Raw genomic sequence first — 14,647 nt, 5'->3', positions numbered from 1 at the left:
GCAATCTTGATTCCAGCTGTGTTTCTTCCAGTCCAGTGTTTCTCATGATGTACTCTGCATAGAAGTTAAATAAGCATGGTGACAATATACAGCCTTGACGTATTCCTTTTCCTATTTGGAACCAGTCTGTTGTTCCATGTCCAGTTCTAACTGCTGCTTCCTGACCTGCATACAGATTTCTCAAGAGGCAGGTCAGGTGGTCCAGGTAGCCTGACTCAAATTCTAGCATGCTTTCCACCGTTGATCAGATTGTCTCCTAAATTTCATCAAATTCTTTAAAATAATCTGTGACTACATCTTAGTTCAGTTCAGTTCAGTCGCTCAGTCGGGTCCAACTCTTTGCGACCCCATGGACTGCAGCACACCAGGCCTCCCTGTCCATCACCAACTCCCAAGGCTTACTCAAACTCATGTCCATTGAGTCAGTGATGCCGTCCAACCATCTTATCCTCTGTCGTCCCCTTCTCCTCATGCCTTCAATCTTTTCCAGCACTGGGGTCTTTTCAAATGAGTCAGCTCTTCGAATCAGGTGGCCAAAGTATTGGAGTTTCAGCGTCAACATCAGTCCTTCCAATGAACATTCAGGACTGATTTCCTTTAGGATAGACTGGTTGGATTTCCTTGCTGTGACCACATCTAACGTACATTAAAATTTTTTCTAATACAGTCCAGGAAGATGATGCTCTTACTGGAAGAGCTGAATATCTGGATTCATTTGATAGTTCTAGATTTCATTGTAAGTTAATATATAGGTATTGTGGCTAACCAGAAAGTCTCTTGTGAGTTCATGCTACACCTCAGGAAAAACTGACAAACCAGAGTGTCTGAAAAAGCAAGGGAGCAGGGTTATCCAGATATGGTTTATTTTAAGGACTTTGCAGTAATACGGCTTCTTCTGCTTTACTCTTTAGGCAGAGAGGGCTTTTAATTCAGTATCTGACTGATTTAAAAATGACACATTTCCTCCCTGACCTTCCAATACAGGGTATTGAAAGTGAAAGTGAAGTCGCTCAGTCATGTCCGACTCTTTGCGACCCGTGGACTGTAGCCCACCAAGCTCCTCCATCCATGGGATTCTCCAGGCAAGACTGGAGTAAGTTGCCATTTCCTTTGGTATTAGGCATACACTAAATATATTTTCTTTTTTAGCTCTTTAACTTGTCCCTAACAAATGCCTTCATCTTTTGAAAATAAAGTGATTTGGTGATGGATTCTTTTCCTTTCTTCAGACAAGTGTTATCATATTATAATGACAAGGCTGACAAATATGAATCTCCTAAACCCACATACATTAAATATCACAAATGGGGCCAGAGGCATTAAGAATAACATTTGAGTATTGGATAAAACTGTAAAAGCAAAACAAAACCCAGAATCTTCCTCATTGCTTTCTCTCTCTAACTATAATCTATTTCTCTATACAAGTGCCAGAATGGGTCTTTTTAAAACAAATGAGATCATGTCACCCCCTGCTCCAAACCACTTAGGGCTTCCCAAAATATTTCCAATACAATCCAAAGTTACCACCCCCACCAGTCCTTACGTGATTATTTTATTTCCTACCATACACACACTCTTTCTCTCTGCTCCAGTCACTTCAAGTTCTTTCCAGTATACTGCAGAATGTATTCCTCCCAAATACTCCTGGCTCATGCCCTCATTTTCATGAAGGTTCTGTTCAAATGTCACCTCTGAAATGTCTTCTCTGATCATCTTACCCTTTCTCTCCTTTACTTTGTCTTCTTAGCACCCTGTTGCTACCTAACATCTTGCTTGATATACTAATGTAAGCTCCAGTTCACATCATTTACCCCTCTCTCCCTAGCATCTGCAACAACGCCTGACATATAGTAGGTATTCAATAAATACATGAAATAAATAACCTTCCCTCCCCCTCCTGCACATGAGTGGGACACAGAAATACAGAGTTCATGGTAAAGACCAGTCAAGGTTCTGATGCAGCCATAAACACCAGCTGTGAGAGGATTTGGCTCCACAGGCAAGATCCAGTGAAACTCATCCTGAAATGGAGACAGAACTTTCTTTTTAAAGGACTATGCTTTATGAGTTGCCATTATTAGCTTACAGTCTGAAAAGCACAATTGTGGAAGAGAAAAAAAAAAGGCAAAACCTGAAAATTATATTTACATAATTAAGTGGAAAGGGTAATCTAACTAAAAGGTTAATCTGACTAAATAATCTAACTAAATGGCAGATTTCAATATTGTTCCCAATTATTTGCTCTCCTGTAAGGACTGCTTTACCCACTCTTATATGATTTGGAGTGCCTCCCTGTATATATGTTCAGGTTTCTTTTCCTTCTTTCTTCACACGAATGTTTTCATATCATCATTGCAAAACTTATGAATTTGCTTTGGCCGGTAAAATGAGTGGAAGTAACAATAAGACATCTTTGGGTGGATGCTATAAGAGTGTTATTTCCACCCGTGTGCTTACTCTTTCCTTCTACCAGGAGGATGGCATGTCTCAGATCAAGTCTTGTCCTTCTGCCTGGGTTTTAGAACAGGTCACATGGAATCAGAGCTTTGGCCAAAAGCAAGTGTTGACATGTAATGTAAGCAGGAAGTACACGAGAGTCAGGTTTGTTTGTTACTATAGACTGATCTAGCAAACCTGACTACTGCAGTGCCTAGTCCATGAAAGGCAAGCCTCTGAAATAGAAGTGGTGTGGCACCCCTCCCCCATGCATTTAGCCCCACTTCAAGTAATTGAAGTAACTTTCATTAAGTTTCAAAGTTACTTCAATTACTTGAAGTGGGGCTAAATGCATGGGGGAGTTTGGGGCTTCCCTGGTGACTCAGAGGTTAAAGCATTCGCCTCTAATGCGGGAGACCCTGGTGACTCAGAGGTTAAAGCATTTGCCTCTAATGCGGGAGACCTGGGTTCTATCCCTGGGTTGGGAATGATCCCCTGGAGAAGGAAATGGCAACCCACTCCACTATTAGGAAATGGCAACCCACTCCAGTATTCTTGCCTGGAGAATCCCATAGACAGAGAAGCCTGGTGGGCTACAGTCCACGGGTCGTAAAGAGTCAGACACCACTGAGCGACTTAACTTTCACTTTCACTTTCATTAAGTTTAACGTACAGAAGAGAACAAATCTGAGGCTGTTAGGTAAAATATTTGAGTAAGGAACAGAGTACACTTCCTGTTTTCAGGGTTTAGTGAGAGTGAAAGTGATTGATAAAGTGACACAGTAACTTTACTTAATGTATTACAAGCCTAATTAGTGTTATCTTTAAATTTCCAGCCAGAGTAACTCATAAAGCCCGTTGCACTGAATCATCATTTGCAAATTAATGCCAGCAGCAATTTTCTTGTTATCAAAAATTTTCTTTAGGAAATAGTTTCCTTGATATGCTTATTTTTTTTAATGTATTTTATAGGCCAGCAGAGAAAACTTAAGCTGAAGACATCAAGTTGTAACAAAAAAGGTAAAGATTTCATTCCTGGGAGCCTGGAGTTGGTTAAAGCAGTGGGAGGTAGGAATCAGAGAAGACAGACACCATAGCTGGTGTGTATGATTTTAAAGGAAGGATTTAAGCCTTTAGCTTGAAATATCCTTTCTTAGCACCCCCATGTCTGCTTGTTAGAAGCTTCCTCATGTTTCATTGTGCATCTCAAATGCCTGTTTCTCACTCAAACTTTCCCTAATGCCATCAGCTGGAATTAATTTTGCCATTCCTCACATTTTTATATCCTATTGTGCCTCTACTGGAGGTGCACTAAATATACCCACCTTTCAGCCAGATGACAAAGGGCTAATTCAAATTTTCAGCCAAAGCCAAAGTTGCTCACAAATGTCACTATCAAAAAATAAATTTCTAGGATACACAAACCTAAAAACTGATGCCAAAATCTAACTTACTGTTTTAATATTATTTAAAGTATTAGTGTGTAAATAGTAAAGCTTAACATAGCATAGGAATAATAATTTCCAAGCTCTGTGAGCTGTAAGACTTGTACAGTCACTGGAGAGAGTCATATTTCAGCTGAGGTGAGTAGATGAACAAGAGCCAGGTCCTAAATGTAACTAAGTAAGAATTAAATTCTTGTTTTAAATTATATGTTCTAGGTACACCAAAGATTTCCACAAAGAATAGAGTTATGATATAATCTCTTCTTATCCTTCCTTGTATCATTACTTAAATTTTAAAAACATTTATTGAATAAAAAAGATATACTTGTTATTTCTAAGGTATCTAGCTAATGCAGTCTGTATTTGTAGTACCTGTCAACCTATTTCTCTACTTAACTGCTTGAAAGTTCTTAATAATTTTTGAGTTGATTTCTTTTTAATTGATGTTTAACACAAAATAAAGGAATTACTACAGATTTTACTTAGCCAATCAGCAATATAATTTAATATTGCAACAATATTGCAATTGATAGAACTGCAACAAATAAGAGATTTTTCACTAAATTAAATCTAGAATACCTGCCTATATCTAAAAATGAACATTCATAAAATAATAGCAAATCTAAATGACATACTTTGTTCTTATCAGTGACACTGTTGACTGATTAGATATAAGAATAACATTTAAAAACATATAAACACAAATCATGACAAAGTTCAAGGATGATGGAAATAATAGTGAAGTAGGCATTCCAAAAGCTGAGGCCCAAAGCCCAGGACGAATAGCAGATTCTTGGCCAAATATCAGGACTCCTTGTCTAGTCACTTAAGCTAGAGTTAACTTTTAGGCACACACATTCTACTTCTTGCTCACAGTTAAGATTTTAGTCAACACTAAAGTCTTTATCCACACAGATGGTAATTAAGTCACATTTTTTCCATTCTATCTTTTGTAGTTGGTTTCTGGATTAAGAGTAGAAAACCGTACTGTTGTTTCTATTCAATTTTATCTGTTTAGATACAGGCATAGACTTTGACCTGTCTAGATAGTTTTGAACCTGTCAAAGTATTCCTTGTCTATCCTGGAGCCCATGAGCTAAAGATTCAATCTAAATGTGAGACTTTCTCAAATGTCTCAATGAAATCTAAACACTGTATGTTCTTTGGACGGTACTCTCATGATTTCCTACCATTTATGTTATGTGAACCTATGCTGCCTCTTTGGAGAAGGCAATGGCACCCCACTCCAGTACTCTTGCCTGGAAAATCCCATGGACCGAGGAGCCTGGTAGGCTGCAGTCCATGGGGTCGCAAAGAGTCAGACACAACTGAGTGACTTCATTTTCACTTTCACTTTCATGCATTGGAGAAGGAAATGGCACCCCACTCCAGAGTTCTTGCCTGGAGAATCCCAGGGACGGGGGAGCCTCGTGGGCTGCTGTCTATGGGGTCGCACAGAGTCGGACACGATTGAAGCGACTTAGCAGCAGCAGTAGCAGCATGCTGCCTCTTAGAGATCACTGCTTCACTTCTAAGTGCTTACAAACCATTAAAGTGGATAATACACTTTTCTAAACTGTTGCTCAGGACCAGTAAGTTCAGTGGTCTACAGTTTGGAGCTCTGCCATCTCTGCCCAGCTTCTACCTCTACCACCAAACCTTATGAGTCATGCACTGATTCTCCTACAGCATCTCATTTCTTAGGTTGGTTGGGCCCTAAGTGTAGCCCGTCTCACTAAAGCACACATACACCTAGTTCCTGTGAAGGCCCTGAGATATGTGGGACACTTGCAGGATGCTGTGGGCATCTGATTGTGTTCCTTGACTGGTAGGACTGAGAAGTTAGTTGGAAGCAGGGCAGAGAGGGTGTGGGGCACCACTTCCTACAGCCCCAGAGAAAGGTTGTATGATCAAACCAAGAGAAGGTGGTCCATAACAAAATCAAGCATAGCATACAACTGACCCAAAATCAAGGAGTCACTCCTGAGGCCAGACTGCCAAATCCAAAGGAGAGCACCCAGAAAGCAGGGCAAATGCAAGCAGGGTGAAATGTCAGGGGATTCACAAAAAGCTAAGTGAGGGGGTGGGTCAGGAGTAACTCCTGAGTCAGCTCTATCTTACTCATATTTGATTCATAGAGTGATGGGGGACAGCCTATCTGACAGAAAGGGGATGGACGATGAAAACACAAAAACTAGTAAGAGTCAGTCCTTCTTAAATTCCTAACACTGTCAGCATAAGATGGAGAACTTTATTGTTGTTAATATTCATGGATACTTATTTAGATTAGAATTTTTCTAATATCTAAGTGCCTTCTATATGCCAGGGACTCCTCTAAATATTTACACGTGCATCCTCATGATAGCCCTAATGGGAAGCTGGGTTGTGATTCTTATTTTAGAAGTGAAGAAACTGAGGCTGGGTAATTTGCAGAAACTCACACAACTAACAGAAGTCAGATTCTGATCCCAAAGTGCACACCTGTAATGCCTATTCATTACAGCTTCATAGACTGAAAGAGAATTCTTCAAATAATTACTATACCTCCTTGACCATGAAAAGGTGTGAGACAGCAAATACTGAAACTCGACACAGGCCTTCTATGCTTCTTCTTGGGCTTTGTCATCAGTCCAAGTGACAAAGAGTTTGAGCACAGTTCAACAGGGCAGCAGAAAGAATAGGTTTTCCTGTTTTTCCAGGACAAGCCTTTACAATGTAACTTTATTATTTTTAGTGTTCTCTGTTTTGAATTCCAGCATACTTTACAAAGAAAGCAATTCCAAAGTTTATATAAAAAAATCAAGGTAAAACACTTAACCTCTTTGAGTTACCTGTGTTCTTGTTCCCATTTATTGGAACAAATGTGAACTGTTTAGCTGAATGTTGTGTGTGTGTGTGTTTTCATTTTGATAATAGTGTCTTTTTTCTCCTCTGGCTACTTCTGGTTGTCTGTCTACTTCTTATCTTCTTCGTAATAGGGACACTCTAAGGTCCTTTCTAGCAAATGTACTTTTCTAATATGAGAACACGGTGCCAACCATTTGTTTTAAAAAGATCAGATGTCTTAAAATTATCCAGATTAAATCAGTCCTTGCTTTCATTTTTAAAAAGAAAAGTTTATTAATTCCTAGTGTTCTGTACATTTTCACTTGGAAATTTCATTCCAGACACAAATGAATACATTATTATCTCTTAAAAGCAGAAGGATATTGATTAATTAAAACAGTATACATTTACCTTAGTGTCAGATCAGGCTGGCAAATTCCAAAGAGTCAAACACTGCATCTATTTATGCCACCTGGGATCCTTATTAATTATCATGGGAAAAGTTCTTCACGCTTCATACATTTTGCTTTTTCACACATTTCCCACAAAATGTTCAATTTCACGTTTAAAAGGCAAATTAGTCTTCAATTCCCTAATGAATATAATCAATATCTACCTTTGATTGGAAAGTTTCAAAGTGAAAAACGAAACTATGTGCATTTTCCAATAACCACTTAGCCAAATAAATATTGCCATTATAAGTTTAAACAGCTTACAAAGTATTATTTCCTTTGTTCTCTTCAAAATAATACAGAGACACATAAAGTCACATATTACAAGCATCTGAACTGGGAAAGTATTACACACTGGTGGCATGCAAGTATTTTACATTTTTTAATGCAATGAGAAATGCTCTTATTTTCTTTAAATAAATGAAACAGAATTAAGATAAAGTTTTAATTAAAATATAAATATTATTCCATGAATATAATGGGGTTTTTTAAAAAGTAAAGTGGCAGAGATGAGAATTTTAGTTCTGAAGAATTTCTTCCTTAACTAAAGATTGTCACTGGCAAAATTTGGTACTAAAATAAAATGTCCTTTAAAAGTACGCCTTCTATCCATCTCGCCATCTGGCCAATTCTTATCTATCCACATTTAGATTATCCATGGGAAAGTGCTAATCCTGGACAAGCTTCTCTCAGTCGCACGGTGTACTGTGCGATTGGCTTTTATGTGCTCAGACTCTCTCCATCTTTAAATAAAAGTCTATGAAAAACATGCCATGCTTACTGCGCTCAGTTTCTTTACATTTCCTTCTTCCTTTCTCTACTAATTTTGAGGAGAAAATATATTTTAAAATGTCCTTTTTGAAAAGGCTGCTCCTCTAGAACTATTCTGAAGCCAGTAAAAACCACTGAAGAAGAAATAGCTCTGTGGAATGTTCAGACCCCTTCCTCTGAGCAAAGCCTACGGAGGAGAGAAGGAGCCACATAGAGCACCCACGTTCACAGGTGACGGAAACATTTGGAATCACAGGATTGTAACATTTGGGAGCTGGAAGGGACCTTAGACAGCATCTAATCCACTCACTCGTTTTATAAAGGAAACGAAGATTCGATGAAAGACCTGACCGAAGTCAGACATAGTGAAAAAAAGTGAGAGTGTTAGTTGCTCAATTATCTCACTCTTTGTGACCCCATGGACTACAGCCCGCCAGGCTCCTCTGTCCATGGAATTCTCCAGGCAAGAATAATGGAATGGCAGCCATTCCCTTCTCAGGGGATCTTCCCGACCCAGGGATCAAACCCAGGTCTCCTGCTTTGCAGGCAGGTTCTTTACCGCCTGAGCCACTAGGGAAGCCACACAGAGCTGACATCGAAATCAGTGTTATTTTCCAAAAGTATCACTTGGTGGCAAATGGAGCATGATTCTAATGGGGCTGGAGGACATTTCAATTCAAGCAACATTTATTAAGCACCTATTATGTACAAGGCACCTTACTAGATGCTACTGAAGATGCAAAGATTCATGAGACAGTCCCTGCCTCCCAGTGCTTATGAAAGTCCCTTGAGGCTATGTTTCAATATCTTAGCAGAAAATAATACTGATCAGGGCTAAGGTTGCTGGTGATAACAAAGCAGCTGATGCCTGGGAGAGCTGACCTCACAAGTGATACTTTCTCCCCTTTGCTATTAGGGCTCAAGCCTGTTACACAGCTGCTGGGGCCCTAACGACAGTCCTCTTTCCTAGGCCTCCAATCACACCTTAAGCCTTAGCCGAACCCACCCCCTGGGTAGTGACAGAGCTGACTGGAGAGCAGCGGTGCTCCAGACCCTCCCCTCAATTCTTAATTACTGTTTGTTTCCCCCTTGTGTCCAGCCTTAGGCTCTCTGCAAGGGTCCTGACCACATCCCAGGGTGCTGTCAAAATGGCCCAGGAAAATGCTCCCCCACACACACACACTTCCCGGGTATGTCTAACACCCACAGCACCTACCCACCACTTCTCCTACCTCTATGCTGAAAGTAAAATAACTCCAGTCCCCGACATCATACCCGTGCTTCAATTCCCCATATTCAAAAACACGTGAAAGATGTAATTGTTGCTTAGAAGAAAAGAAAACAGATTCGAGAGGCAGTGGAAAAGAGTAGTGAATAGATAATAAAAAATGATCTCCCACTTTTGTATAGCCCTTTCCAGTATAGTGTTTTCATCCCAATAGCTGATTATATTCTCACCACAACTCTGTGAGGTAGTTAGTGAAGATTATTCCCATTATAGTATAACTGAAGAACCTTAGGTTTGAGAGACTGAGTGACTTGCCCCATAGTCTCCCAGCTAAGAAAGTATGGAGCCAAGTGTCCAAGTGTCTTGACTCCAAATCCAGTGCTCTTCCCCCTATATAGTCTATAATTGTCAGGCAATTGAATGAATTGCCCATGATCATATACCTGCTAAGTGTTGGTGATGGAATTAGGAGTCAGTCTCCAAATCTGTTAGTATGGTGCCCTTCCACCACACCAACTAGCAGAGCCAATGTGCTCAGAATGACTACCATGAAGATGTCAGAAAAAGGCTAGTCTCCTTCACCCTCCTTCAGGTCAACGATGCACCACAGAACTGGGATAACCTCTGATATGTGTACAACCTTCCTAGCACAGGCAGGTTATAAATTCAGACCTTGCCACTCCTCCTTCATCCATCTTCTGAATGTTTAATCATAGCTGTTAATGGGCAGAGGATAAAGAGGTAAGCTGAGCAGAGCTTGCTTCTACCCTTAGGCAAATGAAAAACATTAATTTCCATCTGCCTTCTCCACAGCACCTAGCCCCTCCACACTACTAAACTCCTGAACCACAAAACAAAATTTGATCTGACCTAGAGTTGGGAGCAAGAACGGTGACTACATCCTTGAAGTTCTGGGTACTTTTCTCTCTCCAGCTTGTTACCTGGGGCCTGATCATGTGATTTTCATCCAGAGGGCACGCCTGATGCTCCCAAGCATTCTCACACCTTTCCTTTGCATGTGTCTCCATCCTTGAGTATTGAGGACGGCACAGTGAGTGGCAGGGATGTTTTAAATTAGGAGCAATAAGGGGAAACTGTTACTGTTACTGGAAGGCAAAGCTAAAATTTTTCTTAGTTCTCTGTTCATTACAATGAATATAGCTATCGTTGCTTCATTAGTGGAAGAGAAGAAGGAAGCTACAGAATCATGATTTCAAACCGAACTCCAGAAACAGTTCTCCTGGGGATAGGTAACACTGCATAGAACCCAGTGTTCACAGCTCTCTGCTCCCTGCTAGCTTTTGCATATGCAATCAATACTTGAGCTGAAAAATGCTATCTACTTTCCAAAAGGGCACTCTACCCCAAAACCCAGAAGCATAGGTCAAATTATAATCATCTTACACTTCCTGTCTCCTTCACAGTGCCTAGAAGAGGGCTAAGTACATCATGACCACAAAAAAGGAAAATATCCTCAAACTCTTGGAACTTTTAAAGGGCTGTCTTACACTTAAAGCATGTTGATGCTTAAACCGGTTTCAGGTTTGACCGAAATGTTCTCATGGCAGTTATTCAGAACACACTGGTTTCCTTAAGGCCGGTGCCCTGCCAGGGGCCACATTTCTGTCTGGAAGGGAAGCAGCCGTTCTTTTGATTTGATGTGCCAGGCTTCCCTTATGGAAATTGTTTTGAGGAGTATAGGCATTGGGATAATTTGTGAGTTTTTAAATGGAGATGGGCTTGTATTGTAAGATGAACTGCGTGCTTTAAGATGGGTGAGTTGCACGAGCGCCTCCAGGTTAGCGATTCTCTACCTAACCTAGGCCCGCATCAACTCTAAGAGAGGAGAGGGGAGAGAGACTGGGAGACAGCATCTCCCTTCAATCAGGAGTCCAGCTTTGGCCAAATACCTCCTTTATAGTATTTGGCAATCTTTAATGTACAAAATATTTATATACAATATATCCTACAAAAATGGAAGGAAGGGGCCTAAGCATGTTGACGGAGATGAAAGCACTTTCACTCATACACTTTAGGCACATTGAGAGATTTGATGCTGGAACAATGAAATGATTTCCAGGCTTCCCTAAGAGTTATCTTCCATAGTGCTATGAAATTTGGTGGTTGGTGACCTAAGCTGCAATTTCTAGGGAGGGATTTCATATTTAACCTGGGCCTAAAGCAGCTCTAAAAAGAACAAGGGAAATCGGGCTGGGGAGAGATATCTCCCTTCAATCAGTGGTCCAGATGCAGCCAAATACCCAGGTAGATATTTGGCAATACACACACACTCACATGACATTTATTTACATTATGCCCTACTAAGATGAAAGGCAGGGATTTAATTGTGCTGATGAGGATAAAGCAGCTTTCACTACACACTTCTGGCAGATGGGGAGATGTGCTGGACTAATGACACGATCTCTCTAGACTTCCAGAATATCTCCTAAAAGTTATCTTCCACATATGCTGGGATGGCTGTTGATGACAGAAGCCTGTAAGTCCAGGTGAATGATTTTACACTTAGGTTGGGGCTGTACAAGTCTAACAGGGGAAAGGAGGTGGTCTGGAGAAAGATGACCTCCCTTCAATCAATTGTCCAGATGCTGCCAAATATCTTGACATAATATTTGACAAAATGCATATGTATAAATATATTGTATATACATTATGCTCCACCATGATGGATAGTAAGGGATTAACCATGCTCAGGATCATGAAGGAACTTCTACTTACAAACACTGTGGAGATGGGGAAATGAAGTCCTAGGTTAATTAAATGATATATAGGCCCTCTAAATTTAAGTTTATCTTCTAATAGTTATGTGAATACTCATGGAAATGCCACCTTTAAAGCTACTTCAAAAACACAGGTAATGATAAGTTGATTAATAATATTCGATTTAATAGATTCTATATACATGTGACCTAACTATTTTATAAGCTAAAAACAGTGCTAAATTTTGACAATATCCCATTATTTTGCTTTAATACTATCAACAACTGCAGCACAGTCACTATCAAGTCCTGACCTTTTTCCTTCTTCCTGTCAGGGTTTGCCAAGAACTGCTTTAGCCCCAGGTCCACAGTATCTTGGGGCTGCAGGGAATACTCTGTGTAGGATCCAAGATTTCTTAGGGGAGAAGGCAAGAAAGAGAGCAAATGAGACCAGAAAGGAAAAAGCCTTACTTAGTGGGGCATGTCAGGGTCTCTGCACTTGAATATATTTGCAACAAATCTGAAGGGAAAGGAGAAAGACAACTAAGAAACAGAACTGTTCTTCCCTTTGGCAACATGGTAACCAAAACGTATACAAAAAAAAAGAAGAAAAACTGTATACATTTTACCCAGTGCTATGCTGATGGTAGAGGCATGAATCAGACATTTATCAATTTCCATGCCATGATCAATTTCAAACTACCAACAAAAGTACGGAACTTCTTAGTTGGGAAGAACTAGCAAGTTGGGGAGAGATGTATAATACCATACCATGATATAGTATTTCTGCCCAAAACACAATAGGTGCAAATAATCTCAAAAGTACGAAAATGGCAAAATGTATTTTTGAGTATTACTTTTGTTTTTTTGATATAATTATTTAATCATAAGTGCATGCCATTTAATTTTTAATAATGGTTGTGCTTAGCAACCAGTTTCCAAGATTCTTGATAATTTAATAATGGTGAAACCTGTATGAGTTGGCTCTATCATACCACACCTAAATGAGTAAAAGGGAAAGAAAAAAATCAAACAGTAGTTACTACTTTTTTTTTTTAATAGATAGGGAAATCTAGCAGAAAACTAAAGAATCTTTGTGATTTCCAAAATTCAATATGCTCTGCTCATTATTCCCTCAAAAAGTATAATAAAATATTCTTACATCTTAAAGGATTTTATTTTGTTTTCTTCTTCTTCTTCTTTTTTCAAAAGATTTTAGAGCTAGAGATGTGGGCACTTACAAGTAAATATCTAATTTTATTGGGTTGGTCAAAAAGTTTGTTCAAAGGTCAAAAAAGTTGGTCAAAAAGATATTACAGAAAAACCCAACAGACTTTTGTGGCTAATGAAAGGACTTTCTCTCCAGTTTCTGTGTATTTTATAAACTAACTAGAATAATGTATGAAATGCTTTCCCATTTATTTGTTTTATTGCTATCAAGCAACTCAGGAACACTCAATTACTTAGTGAATTTATCTGCCTGAGTCAGCAACTCCTTTAGCTCCAGGTGTCATCAAGACAAAGGACATCACCTTTACAAGGCTCAGAATTACAGAGAAGAAAGAGAATGAACTGGAAGGAAAGGAGGGGGAAGAGGAGGGAGAGGAGCCTAAGGCAATGTCAGAGGGCGATTAATTCTAGCCTTAGGCACTGACAGTTATCAAAGAGCTGGTGCCAGAGGCTGCAGTCACAAATGTCCTTAGCTTAACATGACACTCTTGGCTGCTGGATGAAAAGATTCAAGCATCTATCAGGCAGTCATCTTAGCTGTACTTTCACAGGCTTTGTCCTTGAGATGACAAACTCTGGATGAATAATAATTCATATTTTTTCCTGATGTTTGCAAATATCTGGATGGATCATGCCATGTGAACAAAATCTATATAATTATCTTGAACATTCATATCTCATCCTGTGATCTTGTTGCCCTAAAGACAAAGCAATAAATGCTTCTAAAATCTGCCAAAATAATGTAATCCTGTGTAACAGATAACCTTGAAGTGCAATTATTACTGTTTTATTTAGGAATGTACTATGTGAAAAGCTTTCCTCTTACTAAAATTTAAAAATTTCCCATCATGGCTGGAAAACTTTAAAACAGTTTTGTAAAATGTTATCCATAGAGTGATGTTAAAGATCAAATATATGTGCAATAATCAGTAAAAGTAGCTAATTCATTTTGCTACGCATGAGTCTGGCTTAAAGCTATATTTGTGGATGAATAAATATTTCATACTTATTTGCTAAAGCTGTGTTTATGTATTATAATGCTGTCTTCTTTTTATGAGGATGACACCACTGATCTTCAACCAGCAGCGCATTTGCATTTAGTGACTTTTCTGGAACTAAGGGAGAATTTGTGCTAAGCTGGTCACATTTTCTCACTCAGTGAAAGATTGGCAATACTAACTTCTTATGTGCTCAGCAGAACACTTCTGATGTATTTAGCCTAACTCAAAGCTATGCATGTAAACAGAGATAGGCCTCTATCTTAATCACAGTTACAAACACGTTTATATATTAAGTTCCTTTCAATGGTTTAAAAAAAAAAAAAGTTTACATAAGAAAGCAAGATAACCCAATATGAAAATGGTTAAGTCATTTTTGATTGCTGTCACCGACTAAGATCTGCATAAATCCATTGGTGCAAGTCGCCAGAGGTGTCCAGGGACAAATAAAGCAGTTGCATATGTTTAAAAAATCCAAGACAAATATGTAGCCCTAAAAAAGAATAACAGTTAAACTATTAGTTGCTTGGTTAATGGAAAGGAA

General features: G+C 39.2%; 1 protein-coding gene across 1 annotated transcript in view; it reads right to left on the bottom strand.

Annotated features, from left to right (window-relative positions):
* Positions 1-6,976: 6,976 nt before the first annotated feature.
* TMOD2 (tropomodulin 2) overlaps positions 6,977-14,647 on the bottom strand; it is a 61,402-nt gene continuing 53,731 nt past the window's right edge. The window contains exon 11 of the mRNA XM_040226525.1: positions 6,977-14,596. Coding sequence (XP_040082459.1) covers positions 14,569-14,596 — 28 coding nt within the window. The 3' untranslated portion in view covers positions 6,977-14,568. The remainder of the gene's footprint in view (positions 14,597-14,647) is intronic.

The sequence above is a fragment of the Oryx dammah genome, unplaced genomic scaffold, assembly GCF_014754425.2.
Source record: "Oryx dammah isolate SB20612 unplaced genomic scaffold, SCBI_Odam_1.1 HiC_scaffold_26, whole genome shotgun sequence".
Taxonomy (NCBI): Eukaryota; Metazoa; Chordata; class Mammalia; order Artiodactyla; family Bovidae; genus Oryx; species Oryx dammah.
This window is presented reverse-complemented; position numbering and strand designations above follow the sequence as displayed.